Source organism: Zonotrichia leucophrys, chromosome 13 (genome assembly GCF_028769735.1).
Source record: "Zonotrichia leucophrys gambelii isolate GWCS_2022_RI chromosome 13, RI_Zleu_2.0, whole genome shotgun sequence".
NCBI lineage: Eukaryota > Metazoa > Chordata > Aves > Passeriformes > Passerellidae > Zonotrichia > Zonotrichia leucophrys.
Window position 1 is genome coordinate 355,936 of NC_088183.1, and position 23,463 is coordinate 379,398.

General features: G+C 46.2%; 1 protein-coding gene across 3 annotated transcripts; it reads right to left on the bottom strand.

The window, feature by feature from the left end:
* Nucleotides 1-1,053: 1,053 nt before the first annotated feature.
* On the bottom strand, nucleotides 1,054-23,312 carry RBM27 (RNA binding motif protein 27). 3 transcript variants are annotated; one of them, XM_064724888.1, is made up of 22 exons: nucleotides 23,191-23,312; nucleotides 20,515-20,633; nucleotides 19,652-19,776; nucleotides 17,780-17,886; nucleotides 17,021-17,211; nucleotides 16,552-16,635; nucleotides 15,983-16,246; nucleotides 15,207-15,440; nucleotides 13,574-13,708; nucleotides 11,466-11,615; nucleotides 9,521-9,668; nucleotides 9,085-9,238; nucleotides 8,281-8,541; nucleotides 8,056-8,184; nucleotides 7,114-7,236; nucleotides 6,488-6,562; nucleotides 6,215-6,379; nucleotides 5,690-5,794; nucleotides 5,413-5,604; nucleotides 5,076-5,162; nucleotides 4,516-4,626; nucleotides 1,054-3,914 (listed from the first exon to the last, which is right to left on the bottom strand). In XM_064724888.1, the coding sequence occupies exons 1-22, from the start codon at nucleotides 23,247-23,249 to the stop codon at nucleotides 3,828-3,830; spliced, it is 3,105 nt and encodes a 1,034-aa protein (XP_064580958.1). In that variant the 5' UTR covers nucleotides 23,250-23,312; the 3' UTR covers nucleotides 1,054-3,827. The 3 variants fall into 3 exon arrangements, with proteins under 3 accessions (XP_064580958.1, XP_064580959.1, XP_064580960.1); XM_064724889.1 differs by lacking the exon at nucleotides 16,552-16,635; XM_064724890.1 differs by lacking the exon at nucleotides 11,466-11,615.
* Between the last annotated feature and the right edge of the window lie 151 nt (nucleotides 23,313-23,463).

The following is a 23,463-nucleotide window of genomic DNA, read 5'->3' on the forward strand; positions in this document are numbered from 1 at the left end:
CAGAGGACAGAACTGGGTCCCCCGTTTCCAGAGCCGAGTTAAAATTAGATTGCCACCTTTGGGAACCCTCTCCAGAAGTTAGTGCTGTATTCCACACAGCCTCAGCTGGAGACAACAAAGAGATTCTTGGCCTGACAATTACTCCAACAATGTACCTTCATGTGACTGTTTCCCTCAAACAGCTCCTGTAGACATCTGCTTCCTTGCAAGGGGCTCCTGGCAGGATTGTGGCCCAGGGAAGAGCTGTCCCACCCTGCTGAACGCTGCTGCTGTGCTCAGGGAACTCTCAGATCACATTTGGAATGGCTGGGGGAAAATACGTCCAAAGCCACACACACACGAATGCTACTCCCCTTCCAATTCCTTGTACACCCTTTTCCATTAAAATGAATTTTAATGCTACAGGAGGCAGCAAGAGCTTTGCCCACTGAAGCTCTCCTGCTCCTTCAGGATCTGCCTCCTAAAGGACCTTGCTGCTTCCTGCAGAACGGGGCTGGGGCAGATTGCAGAGTTTAACTCCTGGCACTGAGGCGCCTCAAAGGCACAGTTTGTCGTGGAGAGGCTCTTCAGCAGCACAGAAGAGAAACCCAGGTTTTGTATGACCCAGCAGCACCTGGACACAGCAGGGACAGGGAGGGGCTGCAGGAGGGAATAACAGGAGCTGGGGCAAGGGCCAAAGACCAGAAATAAAGGTAATAATAGAGCACATTGGTTTTCACCCCAATCTACAAAGGAGCCAGAACTGGCAGGTGTGTCCTGCCAGGATTTGTGTCCAACAGAACTCTGCAAACCTGGAAGGGACTGGGAGCCCAGCCCAGGCTGTACAGCTTCCTCCAGCTGCTGTCAAACTGAGCCTTGACTGGCCCCCATCTCCTCCCACACCCATTTACCTGCTTAATGCACTCTGCTCCAGAGCACTGGGGCACTTGGAAGATTTCTCTCTCAGCTCTGACCTAAACCAAACCTGCACACACATTACACACACATGAATCCCCCTTCACACACCCACTTCCCGCCAAAGAAGTGATAATGCTCTTTTTCTGAGAGTTGTCATTTTTTTTGAATGGTTCTCCTTCCAATTTATTTCAGTTAGAATTTTGTCTTTTCTAAATCTTGAACCATTCCATACTATAACTTTATTGCAAAAAAAGTCAACATGCATCTTAGAAATTTGGCTTGTAATCAATAAAACAAACATTACATATATGAATTTTAATGTGTAAACAATTAGAAATTCAACAATATCTGCTATTATCCTATTACACAAGTTCACAATCTGTAAAAACTATAGTACAAGGTTACTATACACCAAGAGGAGCTTTGTTCCTTTTCACATGATTTTGCTAAGTGGTGCTTTCCTAAGCAGGTGCCTAGTTCTGTATTAGAGGTGGTTTTGTTTATTTTTGCTCAGGTTAATTCAGCACAGAAAGGGAGGGAATTCTTTGCAGTGACTTCCTTTCCCCATCCCCTCATCCTTCAGTGCCTGGCCCCAGCTCAGGCTGGTACACATGGCTGGGGCACACAGGTACCCCCGAGGGCTGTTTTGTGTACAGGTCAGTTTCCCATTAAAGCATCACCATGACATGAACTCAGCTGTCCTGCCCTGCTGCCTCTGGAAACACAGAAATCCAAGCCAAAGCACCCCAAGACAGGGTGCCCTGAAATACAGGGGGGTGCCCAAGCTCTGGCAGAAGGCAGGGCAGTGGCACAGAGCTCCTCTCCTCCTCCTCCTCCTCTGCCCCCGGTGCAGCAGCCCTGGGGCACTGCCAGCCCTGCGGTGGCACCTGGCACTGTGGCACCTGCCAGGGGCACTGAGGGCACACTGCAATGGGATGCAGCTCTCAGAGATGGCCCTCGCTGCCTCACCTGACACAGGTGCCACCCCAGTGCCACTTAGAGCTAAAACCATATGAAAAGGAATCCATTCTGTGTGTGTCGAAGGCTACCGCAATTTCTCTTACAGCTTAATTAATCCACTGTAAATTTCATTTTCCAAATACAAAAATACAACAATTCTTATTGAAATCTATACGCCGGTAATTTTAGTACACAAAAAAGCAAAATATTTACAAAATTATACAGTTTAAGAAAAAACTCTGTACAAAAAAATATATAAATCCTTTTGATCCCTCTCTCCTTTTTTAAGTTGTCAGGACTCAGACATGTTTGCTGCAATGGACTTCTCAAGATACACACTGTGTCACAGACATTAAAACCCCTGGAGGTGATGGGAGAAGAGCAAGACATTCTTGTAAGTTCATGGGGTGGGTTTCTCCTCCAATTCTTCATGCCTGGAATTTAGTCTCAGCATTAGCAGGACAGTCCTAATTCTAGGAAGAGGAGAGGTTTGGAAAGAGACAGAACACTGGAGACATCCCCTTCAGTTGACAAGAAACAGGACATGACACAAGTTGGACACCTCACCACAGCACAAGGACAGAGTCAGCAGGGCTGAGCCCACAGGGTGCTCAGCCCCTGCCCTGGCCACACTCAGAGCCACAGGCAGGCAGAGGGTTTGGTAGATGCTGTCCCTCAGCCAGGAGTTACGGGGCCTACACTGGCAGCCATTCAAGAGAGAGGAGTGCTGTGCATGGCCACGGTGCTGATTTTGTGTGGAAATGCACAAAAGAGGGGTCGAGGAGTGGCCAGGGCAAGGGGGCAGTCGGGGCAGGTGCTGCTGGGTGTCCCAGCCCCAAGGCACAGAGCCCAGAGCCAGCCCAGCCCCAGAGCCAGCACAGGCCCTGCTGGGTCACAGGGACAGCACAGGGGCACTGAGAGGGGACACGGGGACACCCACAGCACAGCCAGCTCTCAGCAGCCCTGGGCTGGGACACTGGACCCTGCTGTGGGGCTGGCTAAGCAGGACACCCCAGTCCTGTGGGCTGAACCCCACCCTGCTCTAACCCACCCTGCTCTGAAGCCCAGGGCTCTGCCTGGAACACAGCTGGGAACAGCCAGAGGAGAGTTGCTCCTGGCTGGGAGACAGGGGCCAGTGCAGCTGCTTTTGAGGAAGACTGGAACTCCTTCCATTCTTGCTCACAAATACTGAAATGCAATAAACAGCCTGACCTACACCGAGCCTTACACTGAAATGACAGAAGGAAATCAAGAAGGAGTGAAAATCCACTCCAGTGTGTGCTCCCGCTGATGTTTTCTGTGAAGCAGAATTTGGAGAAACAGAGTGAACTGGACAATGTTACAACAATATCCTGTTAAATTGTTTCTTCCACCTCCTCTCACAAAAAGCAGCACAACAAAGAGATAGTGCGGCTGCCACACATACTGAAGTAAATGATTTAAGAATCTAACCACAAATAATTCCTACAACATGAGACTCCACAGGAAATAAAATGCTCCCTTTTTTCAACGAGCAAATGAGGCCAGTTTTTCTTTCATAATATTTAATGAAAGTTTGTCTTTCCCCTAACCTCTTAATATTGCTAAATAAAACCTGTAATATCTTTTCAATTATAAACTAACAAACCAATCACATTATAAAAAACCCAAAACAAGGTAATACAGGTGACACAAAAAGAGGACAAGAAAATACTGATTTCCAACCCCCTCCCCCCTTTTTATCCTTCTTAAATAGAAAAAGATCACCACCCTGGTGAGCTTGATAATCTTGTAAGAAGTTCCTGGGCCTTTGGCTAGCTCAGTCTCACAGCTCTGTGTCCCAAATGTTTTCATACCAAACTGCTCATGGTAAATTTTGTGGTTTGAAAAGAAAGTAAAGCTCTTTTTGGCTCATCAACTTCCTTAAATAAACGTTTAAAAGATGTAGTTTGAACTATATTCCTAAAATTATACATTTCCAACATCAAGTTTCATCTTCTCCAAGAACGGGATTCATCCTCATCTTCATCATCATCATCATCATCTTCGTGCAAAAATAAATCTGAGGTTTCAGTCTCCTGGAGGAAGAAAAAAATGAACTTTCAGACACAAGCTGCAAGCTCTGCCCAGGGCCACAGCCCAGCTCACAGCTGTACTGGTGTGGGTGCGGGTGTCAGCGCGTCTCTCTCAAACTCACACAGTTACATCCCAACAACAGGGAAAGAACAGCAGCCTTGTGTCAGGAAAGAGAGAGCAAAGCTTCAGAGGAAGCAGGAATAAACCACCACTCACCCTCTCCCAAACAAGGTTTGTTAAATGCTACAACAAAATAACCTTTAAAAGCTTAAGGTGTTAAGGTGAATTACAGGGAAGAACACACAACTTCTCCTAGAGTAGAGCACGAAGAGTGAGAAGCAAAAGGCTTTGCAGCCTGCACGTACAGAACCTGAGGCTTGTTTACATCACTGACAAATTAACAGCCCATCCACAAAGTGCCTTTTTTCTCCCCATTTTCTCTGTTTTAAAATGTTGCAAGTGTACCTGACTATTCAAAACCAGTTCAGTTCCTGGTTTGTAAAAAATTACAAAGTTTCTTCAGCACACAGGAAACCGTATGCTAAGAGCTCTCAGCTATTAGATTCCAGCAAGAATGACCAGGTTATTAAGAGATTTCCATACCTCTTCCTTGGGCTCCTCTTCCTCGACTTCTGTGGACACAGAGGGTACCTTGGGTTTGTGCCACGAGATCTGGAGCCGCCGGTCCTTGAAGCGGGATCCCTGGTTAGCAGCCTGAGTCGAGTTCAAACGCACAGATTTTCAGAGAAAGGACCAAGCAAAGAACTTCTAACATCAGCAACAGCCAGACCCACAGCATGTGGTACAGAGGCATGTCTGAAGATCTCAAATATATAAATCACAATCACCCACTTCAGTGTTCCAAGAGTAACTTCAGCCACACTCAAATCTGCCAAATCCTGCTCCTTCCCTGGCAGTGAGAGGATGAGCAGAGCTCTGAACTGCCAGGGACAGGCAGCTTTGCCAGGGAAAGCCCTGTGTCACTGCTCAGACCACCAGGAGGTACTTCCCCTTCAGCAGCACTACCTGCAGCAGCACCAAGCACTATCAAGCTCAAACTGGGGGATCAAAGCCTCTGAAATTTTAAAATACAAAGGTAGACAAAAGTAGTTAAAAACTCTTATTTTAGATATGTGAAAAAATATATCCATGAGTCTACTTACATTCTCAGCTTCTGAGCGGGACTTAAAAGTTACAACAACACTTAATGGGGAATCCTCTTCCTGAAGATCTTCGATATCTCCAAATTTCTGTGAGGAAAAGTTCATTAGGACCAGCAGTAATGTTCTCCTCCACTTCCATAATCATGCTACAATTGTAGTTACTGAAATCTGATTTTTTGGACAGAAAAGTGAGAGCCAGAGAACTCCCAGCTGCATCAGCCATCATTATTGTAGCAGTTGTATTTTTCGGCAAAAGCTCAGACTTATTGCTATTGTAAGACAAGCTTGATTTTACAGCAGTAAAGGAAACGTGCATGAATTTGCAGGCCACACTTACAGAGAAGTGCTGTAACAATTCATCCTTCTCCTCCTCCACGAAGCCTCCCACGGCGAGGGCCTTGGGCCGGTGATCCACCACCATGTGGTTCAGCATGGCCCGGCCTCTGCCCCCACGGCCGCGGCCGCGGCCCCGGCCCGGGGCTGCCACCGCCTTCCCTCGGCCAGCAGGCAGGATGCCCAGGCGGGCAGCCTGGGGAAGGAACAGAGCCCAGTGAGAGGAGCTGGCACACCCAGCACCCACAAACTCACTAACGGCAGCAGCCAGAGCAGCTCACCTCCACTTGTAATTGATTGAGCTTTTTGCGCAGCTCGGTCGTGTCCTCTCCAGAGGACAGTCTCTTATGGAAGTCCAGCTCTGCATCCAACAGTTCCTTCTGTGCCTGGCGGAAAGAGGTGGGAACAGAAAACAGAAGGAAAGGGCAGAACTGTAAGGCACAGTTGTAATGTTTTATTCCACTTCAGCAGTACATTCACGCAAATGATACAGACAGATCAGGACACAATAGCCAAACTTTTCTCTCAATTCAGTTTTGTTTTAATTCCCTCTGTGTGTGTGTGTGGTGCCCCCCGTTTTTTGAAGGACCCAGAATTCTCTGCTTTAGAACTGGAACAAACATGAATGAGCTACAAGCAAAATTAGGTCATGGAGTTCCTTCAACCATGGCTTGTTTGTCCATGGTTATCACTCACATTAAAATCCTGCTTGCAAGTGTTTTGATCTAATGCTGTTGCATTTTTAAGACACATTAAAAGAAATAGATACAAAAACCAAGGAGGCAAGTGTGTTGCACAAGAAATACCTCTGTTTTGGACTTCAATTTAGATGGTGTGGAGGTTGCAGATGAAGTTTTTAATTCATCCTTTAACTGAGATATTTTTCCTGTTAGTTCTTTTAAAGTCTTCATAATTTCTGCTCTCTCTTCTGGTTTCATGGCCTTGTTTTTCTCCAGCTTGGATATCAACATCTATACAATAATAAAAGAACAGGAACATAAAATTTCAGGAAAAACAGCGCTCAACAGACAGGTATGTACAAAATCAGAATGTATTTATTAGCCACATCCCAGACTTACCTTCTGGCATTCTATTTGTTTTTCTAACATCTCCTGCTTCTTTTTCCTCATATCTTGCTGGAGTTTCATTGCCTCCTATAAAAGGAGAAAACTCTTTCCATCAGTAAAAAGCAGCCTAGCATTGTATGCACTCATAGAGGTCATGTATGTACTCAAAGGGATCATATTGTCCCCTTCAGGCTATGGAAGTGAAATCCACAACCAAAAGTACTGTCTGCAAAAAGCACAAGTATGAAGTGCAGCTGATTCAATAAATAAAAAATAAATAACATCCTCATTTCCTGCTGCAAGGTACTTTACTAACATTTTTCCCCTTTCAGACACCTCTTAAGAAACATACTGTGTGCACTGTCCTGCAAGTGTCTCACACCTGCAGAGATTAAATCCACATAACTCCAAGCAAACTCAGAAAACCCAACATGGCCAAGAGCATCAAGACAACCCAAAAGGACACTCCACACATGATTACCCCAGGTGTGTTTGCAAGACCACCCCGTAACAAGGACCAGCTCCACACCCACATATAAAGCTGTTGAGGACTGGTTGAGGTTTCAGGTGCCCATCAAACCTTGCATTCAAAGCACTTTGCTCCTTACACTGTCATGCAGCCATCCAGCATTAAGTACCTGTTTTTTTTTAAGGGCTTCTTGCACGTCATGAGGCTTAGACCCTGCACCAGACTTCAGAGTTGTCTTCAAGTTTGGAGAACTGTAAACCATTTTTGAGTGGCTTGTGGAAGTAGGAAATATCTGAAATAGTAAAAAACACCCAGTAAAATATGGAATATTCCAAAGTGACCATGATATACCAGCAGGGAACTTCAGTGGATCATGTTCCCTGCAACCTCAACTCAGATGTTCAGATTTGTGCAAGGAGGCAGAAAGACCAAGGCAATTAAAACACACGGATAAAGATATCAGTCCAGTTAAAACGATTTCTGAAAAAAAAATCCTTTCCTGCTCCATGGCAGACTCCTTTTGCATCCTGATTCCCACCAGGACACCACTGAAGGTGATGAGCAGCCCATGCCTTAGTTTCAGTCACAGCCCAACATCTTACTTCTGATAAAGCAAGGCAGCAAAAGGCACTCCATGCTTCCTTTCTGAAAAGGACCTCCCCATGGCCCAAAACACATGCTGCACTTGGTATCAATGTGAATTGAACACTTATTGGCTTGAACTCTGGGTACAAATACTCTCTAAGCTTCTAGCACTGCTGTTAGAGCACAGTGAAAGCTCAAAAATTACTGGGAGAGCCATTAGATTTGTCAGCAAAAGGCTGGTCTCACAGGTTGTCAGACTTGTTTACTAACAAGCACTGCTAATAATATTTCATGCTATTTACAATACTGGTAGTGTTGTAGTTGATAGTTCCTAAAGTCATTGTCCCTATTCCATATAAACAGTTGATGAAACGAGGAAGAAGTGACTGACCATGGCTGCACAAAACATTACTGAAAAGGAACAGAACCAAGCGGGAAGAACACATGAGTTCTCTCTGCTTGTTCTTTCCTGGCCGACAAGCTGCAGCTGTACCCGAGAGCATGGCCATGGTCACTCTGAACATACCTGAGACTCCTCCACGCCAGCCCCGGGCTGGCTGAGCTCAGGCTGGCTCCCACCCGCCGCTCCAAGGCGCCTTTTCACTGGGACTTTGTTAAGGACGTAGGCACCAGATGCCAGGGGTTTGTTCATCACCTGTGTATGCAGAGACATGAAAACATCGAGCTCAGACACCGCACTCCCCGGCAGCACAGCCCCTTGGGAAGGCTGCCGAGCCCCCACAGCACGCACCTTGGCCAGGCTGCTGTGCACGGTGACGGCGGGCGGCGCGGCCAGCGCCTGCTGCTGCTGCTGCAGGTGCTGCAGCGCCTGCGGGGCGGGCGGCGGCTGCGGCTGCTGCAGCGCCGGCGGCTGCTGCTCGCTCTCCCTGTGCCACAGCACCCGGATGAAGCGGTTGCTCAGCACTGCCTCCGTGCTGGAAATGGCCTTCCTCGCCTCGTCGTTGGTCAAGTACTGAATGAGAGCAGCTTCGGGATCGTTCTGGAAAGCCACCTAAAGCAAAAGGTCACAAATGCGTTATTTCTCAAGGAAGAAAACATTTCAATCATCAGCAAACCCATCTACAAATAATGTGCAATGATGAGTTGAGTATCCAGTGTATTAACAGCTCCAAACACTGCTAAGACACTCTATGTAATTAAAGCAAAGTAGCTTTTGGCAAACTTTACGTGTACTTGCAGCAAAGTCTATACACATTCAAATAAATAGACGGATGACCATCATATAAGACAAACTGTCAGATCATCTCTTTCAAAAGTTATACACAAGTTGCTCAAAAACCTGAGTTGGTTTAGACACTGTTAAATCTGCCAGCCTTTCAAATGCAATTAGTCATCATGAAGGCTAAAACCAATATGTTTTACAGTACTAAGAAAATAACACACAGTAAACCAAGCAAAGGTTTCTCTGAACTTGATTACCTCCTCTCCCAGTTTGTCTCCACCAAGATTTCTCAAAGAAACTATGCAGTATTCAAGCAGGCTTCAGGGAAAATAAAATATCCACACACAGACATAGAAGTGACTGGTTTTTTACCTGAATGTTTACAATAGTTCCAAATTTGCTGAAGTGTTCGTTGAGCTGTGTAATGTTGTTCAATTCTGGTGGAATTTTTCGAACTTCTAATTTTGTATTAGTATACTGATTCTTCTTCAAAAATCCTGGCTTATTTTGGTTGTTATTCACTTGCCTAGAGAAAAGGAGAACAGGAAGAGTTCAGATAAGTACAAAAGTGCCTAATTAAGGCAGCAAATGTTAGCATACATCTAAATTGCATTTTTCCTCTAAAAAGTACACCCTCTAGCCACTAACAAAAGAGAGCTTCCCCTGACCCTATGTTCAGTCTCCATCTTATGGGGACACAGACTTTGTGACCCAAGCATCCCAAATGACAGAGACTGGTGAGTAGCAATGTTCACAGCACTGACAGCAATCTAGTACATTTGAATTAACATGTGTAGCTAACTCTTACTTTCCCAACCAGGGTTTCTTCAATGGTGGACACTCCATGCTGCTTGGAGATCTCTTCCTGCTGTCTGGTTCCAGGACAACTCTAGTGACATTGCTGCTGTTATTTGTAATGGGAATGGGAGGTTCAGTTTGGATGATAATGTTGGCAGCTGGAGGGAAGGAAAAAGGCCTGTGTTATTCCACCACACATAGAAAAGTTTTCACACAGCAAAACAAAACTGAGATTAAAAAACATAAACATCAGGATGACTTTATCAAATTGGTCAGTTTTGTTTCTGAACAAAATCCTTCAGATCATTTCCTAGCTTAACTAAACATCCTGAGAGAAACACACATGGTCCAGCTGGGAGGGATGGGTTTTGACCTTTAAGGCTGGTACTAGCTTGAAGAAACAAAGCTAAAATTTCATTTTTCAGGTATTAAAAACTCAGATTCTGCAGGAAAGGGAGAGAAGGAAAAAAGAAAACCCCAAATCCCAACAAAACAGAAAAGGAGGAAAAGAACCCATGGGTGGATCCCCAGGCTTTAAGTCAGAGCTCTGCAATGGGCAGGGGCTGAATTAATAACCAGCTTGCCCTGTAGGAACCCTTGACAGAGCAAAAGCAACCAAGAACCCATTCTTTCCACTGCTATCCCACTGCCAGCCCTCCAGCCAGGTTTCGGGAACAAACTGTTAACTAAGCATAACTATTACACTCTTTTAAGACATTAGATTTAAAGTTTGAAGCAAATTCTACCAACACAAAGTTTGCTAGAAATTTATTTGCAACCTTTTCAAGATTATGCCCTTTGTGTTAGTCTCCTGTGAATGCCAAATATTCAACTCTTAAAAAGAAGTCTGAGCTACACAGCAATTTCTACGGCTTTTATATAAGCCAGGGCTCTGCTGGTTACACTGGTGAGAACAGAGACTGGGCATTCTGGGCACGGCATCCTCACTTTGGAGGATGATCTGAGAGCAAACTTTTCACACCTGTGATAAAGACAGTAAAACATGTTGAGTGAGGCCCTACCACTGAGCACTCATCCATCCCTGGGATGGGCTCTCAATGAAGCCCCAACCCTGCCTCTGTGACAGTTATTAAGATGCAAACAGCAACAGCAATTTCTACAATAATATTTAGTCATATTCCTTAAAAGATGAATCATTGGAAGGAAATACTTGGGAAAAAAAAATCTTTGTTATCTACTGAGTAAGAAATACTGAAGTAGAACAATAAAACCCAAAACTTAACATCTATGGTTTTAAGAGTCAGGGTAGGAAAACACAAGGGACAAAGAAAGTTTTGCTACTACAAACTAAACTTTGAAGAGCCTTGACCTGTGCCCTTCCCTAAAAGATGCTTTGTGCACATCACCACTAAGAGACAGCAGCCACATCCATTCAGGCAGGGGCTAGGAATTATGCAAGTGCAGACTGGGGTTCCCAGCAGCTGGGAAATTGGAATGATACCTGTGATGTTCATTTCAGAGAGAACACCTGGCTGACAGAGTCAGAGCATGAAGCACCAAAACATGCCATGGCAGCTCCCTTCTTCACTACCATCACAACAGCCAAGGCAAGGAGCTTGGATCATCACCTCTGTGCCCTGGGCTGATCAAAAGCAGTCTGCAGACTGTGCTGCTAAATCCACCTTTAGGCACCACTTTTCTTTCTAGGAGCTACCAGTACCTGGAAAATACCTTCACAGGTTTAAGAGGAATAAAACCCCAACCAACCAACAAAACCCTTGTAGCATTCCCAAGCAAGTGGTTATTTTTAATCAAAAAGGCTGCTTTGACTTTAATGTGGGCATGTTAGCACTTAAAAAAGGCAGAAATGTCAAAAAAAAAAGCTCTGAAACACTAGATCAGTGAGAAAAACTAGTGCTTTCAGCCTGAAAAGAGGGAAAAGTGTTGATGGTCTTGGACAAAAATAGCAAAGCAATGACCAGAACCCTTCCTACCTCGAGGGTTTGTATCCATCTCCCCAGATGTTAGGCCAATTAGATTTGGACGCTGCATTTGTGCTCTTGTAAAGAACTGCCGATACTGAGATCTACCAGCACTGGTAATACTAGGAGCTTCAGGGTTATAGCCATCTGGCTCATATGTATCTACAAAAAAAGGAGAGAAACGACAGAATTTTTCAAGTGAGTTTAAGACTCCGGGTTAGTTTTCCTTCAAGGAAATGCACGGATGTCCAAGAGCCAGAAGCTGTCTTGGATGAAGAGAAGAGGTGGTACAGCCAACCTGTGCAGCCATTGCAAACCCTCACCTGGAATCCAGGCCTAGCCTATCTAAACACATTCTCTTTTGGTTTTTATTCTGGTACTGTTTGTCCAAAGCACACAGGTCACAATACAGAGCACTGCTGATCCACTGCCTGGAAAGCCTGAGGTGTCTGTGTGACAGCGTGCACAACGTCTGGCAGTGTTTTGGTTTCAGCATTTATACTGTAGAGTCTAAGATGCAAAGAGATTTTCAGCCTTTGCTGCCCAACAGTCTGGGTCTCTTCAGAAAAGAATTTCAGGTGAAGAACATATTTAAATGATTTCAAAGAAAGCTGAGAAATGAGGCAATGGAACCAATACTTACCTACTGAACTCTCTTTATGCAAGAGTGAGATCACCTGCCTAGCTTAGGTAAAGTACTAATGATTATTTCCATTAGAAGTGGTCACCACAAGAATACAAGATGACAATTGACTTCTATTTCTCCTCCAGCCCAAGGTCCAAATTGAGGATAACACATTTTTTTAACCTTAAAAAGGAAAAGCTGTACAAGAACTAGAATGAATGAAGTCTGTGAAGAGCCTCCACAGGAACAGAACAAACGCCTGTACAAGGAAACCTGACAAACATGAATGCCTCCAAAATCTCAGCTCCTTATTCTGCAGCAACAAAGACAACTCTACAGTTAAAATCAGATGCCCCACAATATCCACATGGATAGCAGTGCCTGACACTGTAAAACAAGAACTTTCTCTAACCTCAAAGGAGCAGAACCACAAGCTCCTCTTCCCTTATTTAGAACATGATTGACTGCAAGAGGGCAACCAGCAGCTCCAACCACAACAGCCCAAGAGAATCTCCACAGAGGTTCTGGAGAACAGAATTACTGTGAAGCCCTGCGAGCTCCCACAGGCACAATCAGCCATTAGAAGTTCTGGAGCTGAAAGGATCAGATGGTGACACCTGAACACTCAACAGGACTTGGGGATAACTGAACAGATTATCTAATAAGAAATCTGAGTGTCTCAAGTTCTGAAAAGCACAGAAGTTACAAATAAAATGACATGGATCATGAACTGAACTATACCCTCTCTTTGAATAAAATTCAGAATATTTATGTTAAAAAACCCCAGATGAGAATATTATAAAACATAACATTTAATTATCTATTTTGGTCATAGAGAATATGGGAATTACATTAATCCTTTAATTATCAAAGAAATGAATTTTGTTGCATTTAAATTGAGCAATCTAGGACTTTTCAGGTATTTTGCTATATTTTTCCCTTGTGAAAAGATACTTTTAAAAATTTTGAGCTCAGTTAAGGAAGAGGGACATGTCCAGTGAAAGCTAACAGACTTTAGAAAGCTAGAATCAGGGTGATTCTGGAAAAAGAACAGAAAAAGCACTGATGTCTATGAAGACTGTACAGACTATTGTGACATATAGCTGGAAAAAAAGCTCTCATCTGTATTAGTCCAAAGTAGAGAGGAATAAAACCTAAGTTAAACAGCAATTACAGGTTTGCAGATCCATGTTTCACCTACTAATACGCTACTGAATGGCTTGAAGATGAAAGGAACATTTCTTATACAACAATTGGATTGCTGCAAGCACATGAAACCCAGAGCTCCCCACAGTGCTCCTCCTCAGACCAGGGCAGAGCACTGCTGCCACTCCATCCCAGAATGGATGATGGGCTGAGCCAGGGAGAGCCATCAGACTTCTTTTTAGATTTGTATAAATTGGAGGAAGACAGATCATAACCTCTAATCACACATCAACAGAGAAAATGTAAAATGCTTCCATCAAACAGACTGAAACCAAAGGCATTTGCTTACGTTCTGACACTGTATAGAGCAGGTTCTGAGGCAGAGGAGGAGGCAGCCTTGCTCCCACGGGCGCAAGGCTGGGCACTGCGCTTGTCCCCGGCTGGTCACGGCTGTTGATGAGGCTGGACTGCGTTAAAGGTGGGCCTGCAACAACAGCACACAGCACATCACACGCTGACAGCGCAAAGGCACAACGTGCCAACAATTCAGCGCTGTGGTCATGCCTTGCTTTGAGCAAGGTCAGGGTGGCAAACACGTCCAGTTCCACTACAGCAACAGTAAATCGAGAAGCCTGTTTGGGTAAGCTACTCTGATTCCAACACCTTTTCTCTTTCTCAGCAGAGACAAAGCTTTAAGGGAAAAGAAAGAAGTGTCTTTTCTTCCCCAGTGGTTTGTTAGTGCTAGAGATGCCTTAACCACAGCAGCTCCTCCCTCAGCTCTACCATGGAGAGACAAGGCTTGCTCAGAGCAAGAGATCATTTCAGCAGCATTCAGACCACAGCTCTGAAATAAGAACTGCAGGGCAAGAGGCATTCCCAGGCAAGGAATTTCTCCAGCTGGTTGTGCTTTGGTTTCCCCAGTACCATACAGACAATGTTACTGACTGTATGATCAAAAACGACCACAAGTGACACCACACAGCCCATCCTGAGCACTGTCTGTTCTCTCACAGCAAGTCACTTCTGCCTGCTAAAGGCTTCATGCAAAGTTTAGGGTTAATCCCGTATCAAATTATTCCTCATCCCAAAATTGCTCCTGTTGGACACAATTATCACAGCATTTATTTTGTCCCTGGAATAGACACTGAAACAGAGTAAGCATGCCCCTAATATGCTATTTCTTCACAGAGTTCATAAGATGCAGTAGGGTAACACAAAAAGCTCAACATCTCAGATAACTGCTGAGCTAAGAAAGCTCTTAAATGTGTCAATAATGTATTGCCTTCTAGTGGTAGATAATGTAGCACCAACACTAGATCTTTATTAGAACCTCTAGGAAACTGAATCACAACATTTCTTGCATTACAGCAGGGAAAAAAACCGGGCTAGTGAGTGTCAGTGACCAATCCAATCACCACCAACTACCACTGAGGTGAGCTGAAAGATCCCCAGCTCCACTCCTCTGTCCAATTTAATTCAGTTTGCAGGGCTTGGAACATCATGGTTTGCCAGCTGAATATTCAGAATTTTTTGGGCATTGCTCTGGACCGCACACTGCTAGCCAGGGAGCTGCAGCTCTGGGCAGCACACTGCCAGCCGAGGAGCTGCAGCTCTGGGCACTGCCCCTCACAGCACGCTGCCAGCCAGGGAGCTGCAGCTCTGGGCACTGCCCCTCCCAGCACGCTGCCAGCCAGGGAGCTGCAGCTCTGGGCAGCACACTGCCAGCCAGGGAGCTGCAGCTCTGGGCACTGCCCCTCCCAGCACACTGCCAGCCAGGGAGCTGCAGCTCTGGGCACTGCCCCTCCCAGCACGCTGCCAGCCAGGGAGCTGCAGCTCTGGGCACTGCCCCTCCCAGCACACTGCCAGCCAGGGAGCTGCAGCTTTGGACAGCACACTGCCAGCCAGGGAGCTGCAGCTCTGGGCACTGCCCCTCCCAGCACGCTGCCAGCCAGGGAGCTGCAGCGGATCCCCCCGTGACTCACGCGGGACGGGCAGCACGACGGGCGGCGGGGGCTGCGGGTGCGGCTGCGGCACCGGCAGGCGCAGCCCGCGCACCGGCCCCGGCAGCGGCGGCAGCAGCAGGCCCGGCGGCGGCGGCAGCCCCGGCGGCGGCGGCGGGAACGGGATCATGCTGGGCAAGGAGACTTCATCTACCACCAAAGGATCGTTTCCGTGATCAAACTGGCAGAGATCACCCAGGACACAATAGCCTCGCTCTGCAAAACACGACGTTTCAACTCATGTTAGAAAACACACGCTGTAGTTCTCAGTCATTTGTAACATTTCAGGTTTTCATGGAATTTCTTACTAAAGAAAACATGCATCCACTGAAACATTATTATATTGTAAGTTAAAGTTTCACTAAATAATTGAAATTAGAACAATCTTTCATAAAAGCATACAAACTTACATGCATTCATCATGAAAGCAGTGGAAAAAAAGTCAGAAGTACTGTGGTTTATTTTAAACATACACACACTGCAATCTGCAGCAGGACTGCCAGTGGTTGAGGTATTTGTCTAGCACATAGAGAACTGTGAAACAACTCCATATGTTCCTATCCAGCAACTGCCACAGCATAGGCAAACTGCTTGTGGTAAGATTAGTTATTTCTCCAGTACAACAAAGGGCATCTCTGCATCTGTTACATACAAGGTACACATCACATGCTGCTGCAGTGTGACTTGCTGCTCACATTCAGTGAATACCTAAAAAAAAGGTCACATAAACATTGAAATAAGGCATGAAACTGCCTTACCATCATAGTCTTGACATCTTCTTTTAGGAGGAGGGTTTCTGCCAAACGAACTGGGATTGCTGTGATTGTTGAAGTAATTTGACCAGCTCTCTGTGGTGCCTTCAAGGTGGTGTGCAGGTGCAACTACAGTTACAGCACTGGGAATAGCTTGTGCAGAGGAATACTGTTCAGAGGATTTACTGGGAGTCGCAGACACTGGATTATATGAGCTTTCAACATCATTTTTTTCACTCTTGTATTTTGATCTCTCTCTCTCTCGGTGCTCTGTTTAAAAAAAATAAAGCTGAGTAAAGCCTTCATGTTTTGCTCTGTACATCAGAGCCATGAGCAAGAGACAATAACACCTTCTCTGAAATACTCAGCACTCTGCACATTGAACTGTTCTAGAAGGAGCTTGGTCTTACCAATGGAGTAATAACTAAATATAATGTAAACAGGGGTTTAACTTCAGAAATATCCAAGATTTCTTTGCAAAATGCACATTCATTCCTCTACTACTTATTTCACTCTGACTTACAGCTCTCTTTTAAAGGAGAAAGAAGGGCAAAAGCCTGAAACAACAAACCTACCTCTGCCCTTAACTAACGCGGTCTCAAGGTGCGTGGAATGCTGTAATCTGTGCCACTTACTTTTCCGACAGACCTGAACTAGCCCTAAAAGAACAATCATATGGTAACCACCTGCAACTGCAAAGAAGCCTTCTCTAAAAAATACACAGTAACAAAACGAAAGAGGGAAACACTGCTTTGCAAAAAGTTCAGTCCTTAAGAGGAACAAAGAAAAAAACCAACAGCTTTGTCAGAACACACAGCACAAAAATATGAGCTACTGCTATCTACAGGAATACACCTGTGGATAAATTAAGAGGTTAGCAAAGAAGAAAACAAACCCCTTAATTGTTCCACTCTGAAGAACAGCATCTTCATTAATAATTTCAAGAACACAAAGCTATCAGAATTTCCTCCAACTCCTCAAGGGCATCTCCTGCCTGCTAGCTCATGCAGAATGCACAAGTCCCAGCTGTCACTGGGTACCCACCGCTCCTGCTGCCATCGCGGTCCTTGCTGCGGCCCCTGCTGCGGCTGCGGCTCCGACTCAGCCCTCTGCTTTTGCTGCGGCTCTTGCTCCTGCCCCGGCGCCAGCCAGACTTCTCCCTGTACAAGTCACTCCTATCATAGTACCTGTCATAGTCCCTCCACTTCCCATCATCCCGCTTTTTCTCTCTGGTTCTAGGAAAAACAGATGCAGACCACGTCAGTGAAAAGAGAAACAAAATTAAAAAAGGAGCTTGCAACATGGAGAGATACTGTTCACCCTTCACATCCATTTGGGCAGCGAAGCACTCCAGTTAGAATGTCACAAATTACACAGAGAACTACTGAATCTTAAAGCTGATTCACTGGTCTGTAGAAAGCAGGGGTAGGAACTGGCAAGGTGAGTCAGTTACGATGCTCAAACCAGAACAGGCTTTAGAAGTGACGCTGACACGGTGTGAACAACTGCCCCCAGAAACTACAGACCCCCAAAAATGTTCTTCATTTATATAACAAGGAAACAATGGAACTGATGACATTCCTAGGAATTGTAATTTGAAGAATATTTGGCCTCTTGTGCAAGAGGCCAACTTCTTGTGGAGACTTCTCATGCACGTGATCAGCATATGCACGATGTGTCACAGTCAAAGGAAGGAGAAAATCCCTATTTTTCACAAAAATCACTACCTACAAGGTAAAAAACACAGTCAAAGATTGACAGCAAATACAGAAAAATTTCTTAACATTGTGGCTCAAAGCTAACCTTTGCTCACTGGAATCTGCACGGCTCCTCTGGGGACTGGAATACTTCTTCTTCCTGCTCTCCCGCTCTTCTTCAACAGACTCTTGAAAATTCTGTTTAACACACAACTACCAAACAAGGACGAGTATCACTTTTTTAAATTAGGGAAATTACACCAAAATGTAGTTCAAGTTACAGACAGCAACACAAAGGAAACAATACTCAAGTATTACTTGCCCAGAGTACTGAAGCACTACAAGTAATCAAGCACTAGAGTCTGTTGAAGAGTTTTGGTCTCAAAATTTGCTTTTTTTTTCTGCAGAAGAGATGCCCCTAAATAAAACCACTTTGATGTTTTGTTTCTAAACAGGATTCATGAAGGACAAGATCTCTCTCCACTCTACTTCCTTATTTAGCATAAGCAATTCTACAAGTGAGGTATTTCCTGAAGCTTTAAACACAAAGTCTGCAATCACCTCTCCAGGTAGAGAAGTCACTAGCTGACATTTTAAATAACTGCTTCAGGGCAAAAACCTGCTCCCATGGTGGAACTGGTCACATTTCTTGCTGGCCTCCACTACAGCAGGTTCAGAAGTCTGCCAGCTGTACCACCGACCTATTCAGCATTTCTGCTGCCATTTCACACTGCTTACAAGTTACTGTAAATTTTGGTGGAAAAAGCTTACATGCACTAATTTTTAAGATAATTTTCTTACCAATTGAAACCAAAAGGAAGGCTATCTGCATCCTTCCAAAACAGGATTATCTGGGGAGAACTGGCAGAAATACTCAAGACTTGGCTTGACGGGGCTCTGGAGAGCTCCACCTGCAGTCCTGCTCCCAGCACAAGGTGTATCACACAGCACCTGGGTCCCCTCCAGCCCTGACCTCACTGAGATTCCATGTGTGGTTCACTTTGTGGCCTCTGTGTGCAGGATTCACACCATACACTGAGCTTCATAACACATCACCAAGGCCTTGCTCATGTCAAAGTAACTAATTAATGTTCTGAATTCTGTAACGTTGTCCCATAAAGCTGTCCTAGATATCTTCTTTTGCTTATTGCCACTCCCCTCCAGCCCCTCAAACCTCCTCCTCTGCCCCCACCAGAGCACTGGTAAAGTCAACTGAAGGAAGCTCTATGGGACTTTCTAGAAACTATGGCAGTACTTCGAGAACAGAGGGGAAAGTTCTTACAGTGAAAGTCTTGTTCAAATTATGAACTGCCACAAGCAAAGCTACTTCCATAAGCTGTCACAACTCTGCATCACATCCTTGGGTAAAAAAGGACATCAGAGAAAAGGAAAAAAAAGCATAAAGCAACTTTAATCTAAATCAGTTGATGAACCACAGTCAGGACCTGCATTTGTATAGGCTGACCTGTGTTTCGCTGACTGACAATTTCTGCAATTATTTCTCACTTTCTCTGAAAAATTTGATTGCTTTCAATTTTGCCAATAGAACTTAAAATCAAGGTAAAACTCTTCGCAAACCAATCCTACCTGACTTTCCAAAGTAATTATTACAATACAGAGGCTGACATCTTTCAGTGATTTTAAGCATCACAGAAAACATTTTAAGTAATTTTCATTCCTCACAGAATATATAAAATTGGAAATGTTTTGGAATGTTTTTGTAGCTTCCCCCTCTCAAACCCTTCCAAGTAATCATCCACTGGTATTACCAGAGCTGTGAACAGGATTTCTGAGTGCTTAATCAAAGGTAGACTCTACAAAGGGATATAAAATGTTCTTGTCTGAATAGTCATCTTCCACAGTTCTTTGGGCACAGAGATCATTATTCACAATAGAGTACATTTTTCTGTCACATTTTGCCTCACAAATGTAGGACAGCTATTTGAAAATAAAAGGCATGCAGAATAAATAACATTACCTCCTCCTTGACTTCTTCTTTCTCTTGCCCTGCAGGCTTTGCCTCTGCCTTTGTGGGCTCAGCAGAAGGAAGGTAACTTTTGGTGTACAAACTTTCAAAGAGTTTATCTACAAACCCTGAAGTTTCTGAGGATAAAGAACACAAGAAAATACTGTTACATATGCATTTAAGTGCCTGCTTCATTTACCAGAGAAGACTCTGAAAACAGCCAGCCAGGTGGGCTGCCTGCAGCAGCAGCACCTCAGACTAATGAGCATTAGCTCCACTGAAGGAGCTGGAAATACATTTGTGGCACTTGAGGCTGCTCATTTAGAGAAAGAAATTCCTCAGTTATATCACAGACAGCAACGGAGACTCTCCTGTTCTAAGGGGCAAGCATGATTGGTGCCTGTGATCAAGGAGCAAGTCCACAGCTATCCACAGGTTCCATCAGCTACACTCAGCAGCAGTTCAACATCACAATAAATGCACAATAACCTTCCCAGTGAGTGTCAGACTTTCAGGTGTTTAAATCCTTGATATGAAGCAAATTGCCACTTGTGAAGGTCCGAGCAGTCTGGAGGACTAACATGGACCGGGTTTTCAAAAGTTATCAAACACCTGTCAGAGAAACTTCTGGCAACATGACTGACACCTTAAATTAAATTGCTTTTATTTAAGAACATTTCTTCCTACCCACTGTTAAAAGTCCAAGCTGCATTACTTAATCTTATGATTATTATTTTTTTAATCACACAATTCCTTCAAATTCTGTATGGAATATTTATGGCTACCAAGAAAGATTTTGAAGGCAGCAGTGGTGCCTCCCTCCCTCCCTCCTGCCACCCAGAGCCCAGGCCCCCAGCCAGCCGTGGCCACCACACCTTTCTGCAGGAACACGTCCAGCTGGTCAGCACAGAAAGCTTTCAGCTCCTTCTCGGGCTTGTCCTTCTTGACTAATGCCACGACATAGTTGGCCAAGGCTGAGGGGTCAGCATCACATCTAGTGAGAGAGAGAACTGCGCTTGGCAGCTGCACCATGGGGGCACGGGCACTGCAGAGCCACCACCCCTGGGCTGCCAGGCTCACATGCAGCACCAGCGCAGCTGCACTGGGGCCATGCAGCCTGCAAAGGGCTCTTTGCAACCACAGCCCAGTATTTCAGTGCCTTGTGAACCCCCCAACCACACCTGGCCAAGGCCCCCCTTCTCTGCTCCTCCTGAGCTCTCCTTTGCCCAGACAGACCCACTGCTGCTGAACCTCCTCCTGGCCCACCAAGCACACCTCCAGTGGCTCCACAGGCACAGCACAGCACGGGCCAGGGCAGGCACTGCACCACGACTGATTAAACTGCCTTTAAAAATTAAAACATTGCCATAAAGGAGTTCAGGGGATGTCACAGAGGTCCATTCTCAATACACACACAGACACGTTCTGCACAGCTTCAGTGACTGTCCTGCTGTGCTGGGGTTTCCTCCTCGAGGACACCTGCATGCCATATTTCACAGTAACCCTTTAATGCTGGTACAACACCTACAGGGCAGCAATTACTGACCCAGGTTCTCTCCTCATGCTCCCTCACCCGCGTCTGGTCCACAAAGACCAAAGTTCCCAACTGCGTGCAGTGATACTTCACCACTGATCTTTAAACTGGATATTGCTTTAGATCCCATTATTCAACTACTAGGAGCACCTCAGGTATGAAACAGAGTAAGAGTGTGACTAAATTACAGCTCCTTGTTTGGCCTCTCAGAGTGTGCAGATGCCAGGTATCAGGTGGGGGCAGAAACCTAAAACACTCAAAAGACTTTTTTTTTGTTTTAATGAACATTTAAAGGTGATTGTATATTTTCTGAGAACAGTAACTCTGGAAATAGAAGGAAAAATTCTGAAGTATATATACCACAAATAATCTCAAGTAAGAAAAAGATCCAGAAAACGAGCAAAAGGCAAAAAGCCAAGCAGAGGGCAACAGGTGAAAGAAATAAAAATCCTCAATGAGCAGCAATCAAGTAGCTCTGCTCTCATATAGCCTCCAACAACATCCAACCTCCACTGAAAGCCAGGGTAAATGGAGCAATTAAGAACAAAGAAACCACAAATTGACAGATTTTACAATTCCTACACACACAGAGAAATAACCTGTATGTGATGTACTGGGGCCCTCACCCAATGACTATATATGTTCAATTTCAAATAGAGGAAGCTATCTCCCACTTCACAACTATTACCTTTCCTTCCTCCATATGTCAGACCCTCCCAAGCACCCCATCCCATCATGCAGTACAGGAGCACACAAGGTCAGTGCCCTCCTCCAGGCAAGCCAGTCTGTATTGTCACTCTAGTGCCACTACAGAGTCTGTGACTGTCAGGGCCCACTGGCCAATTCCTTGATTTCCTGCCTCCCACTGCACAGAGCAGTTCAAATGCCCAAGGAACGCTGGACACTGACTGGAGTTGGCAGGGAAGGTGCAGGAGCAGGAGTCGTGCTCCAGCCTAGAGACTTTCAGCAGGGTTTGACCAAACACCAGAGAAACCCATTGTAACAAGGGAAAAAGAAAGTTGTGAAGGACTTCCAAAAGCCCAATATTTAATGATGGCAAGTGAGCAGACCTAAGGCCTATTTAAAACTCTTCCCACAGGCCTCGGTCGTACATCATGGGAGTCCCAAGGCTGGCCAGGCACTGACAAGCAGCTTCCCCCGGTGAGACCCACTGGCCCCTCGCTGTGCCTGCACCACCAGCACCAGCTGTGCTCAGGCACTGCAGAGCTCGGGACCAGCACAATCCAACCCCTCTGCAGCCAGTTATCAGAGACCACACAATGCACGACACGACCTGGATCCATGGTGACTCCATCCCAGTCCCACTGCCAGTGCAAGCAGCAGCAGGATGCAAATTCAGAGTTCCCACAGTTTCAGCGTTATTCCTGGTTTTGTCAGCTCCTGCAGCAGCCCCTGGCTCTGCTCCGAGATGACACAGCTGGGACTAAAATCGACGGCACAGCCGGGGCAGTATTTGGGAGCACACAGAATCACAGATTGGAAAAGCGCTCTCAGACCACCAAATTCAATCTATCCCCGCTTCGTCGCCAGCCCAGAGCACTGAGTGCCACGGCCAGTCCTTCCTTGGACACCTCCAGGGATGGGCACTCCCAGCACCGGAGCCCCCTTTCCCTGGGGAAATTCCTGCTGTGCCCACCCTGAGCCTGCCCTGGCCCAGCCCCCTGCTCCTGTCCCTGTTCCCTGGAGCACAGCCCGATCCCCCGGGCTGTCCCCTCCTGTCAGGAGCTGTGCAGAGCCACAAGGGCCCCTGAGCCTCCTTTGCTCCAGGCTGAGCCCCTTTCCCAGCTGCTCCTCATCAGACCTGTGCTCCAAGCCCCTCTCCAGCTCCGCTGCACGCCGGAGGACAGAAGGCCGCCGGCAGCTCCCCGGGCCCGGGCTGTCCCGCACTCCGGGCGCGCCGGGCCCGGGCCGGGGGCAGGGCCGTAACGCCTGGGCCGGGCCCGGCCCGCGGGAAGCGCGGTCCGCCGCTGTGCCCGGCCCGCCCGTCCGCACTCACATGGGCTCCAGCAGCTTGGCCAGCCAGGACTTGAGCGCGTCTACGCTCTCGATGATCATGGTGGCCCCGCGCCGCCCGCTCCCAGCTACACTGCCGCCGCCATGGCCGCGACCTGCCCGGCACCGCCCGCAGCGCAGCCTGATGGGCATGGCCGGGGCGGGGCTGCGCCACACCACCAATCAGAAGCTGCCGCTCCGTGCTGCCAACCAATGGCAGCCGCCCGGAGCCCGAGCCGAGGGTCAGGGAGAACCAGCAAGTTCGGTAGAGCGAGCA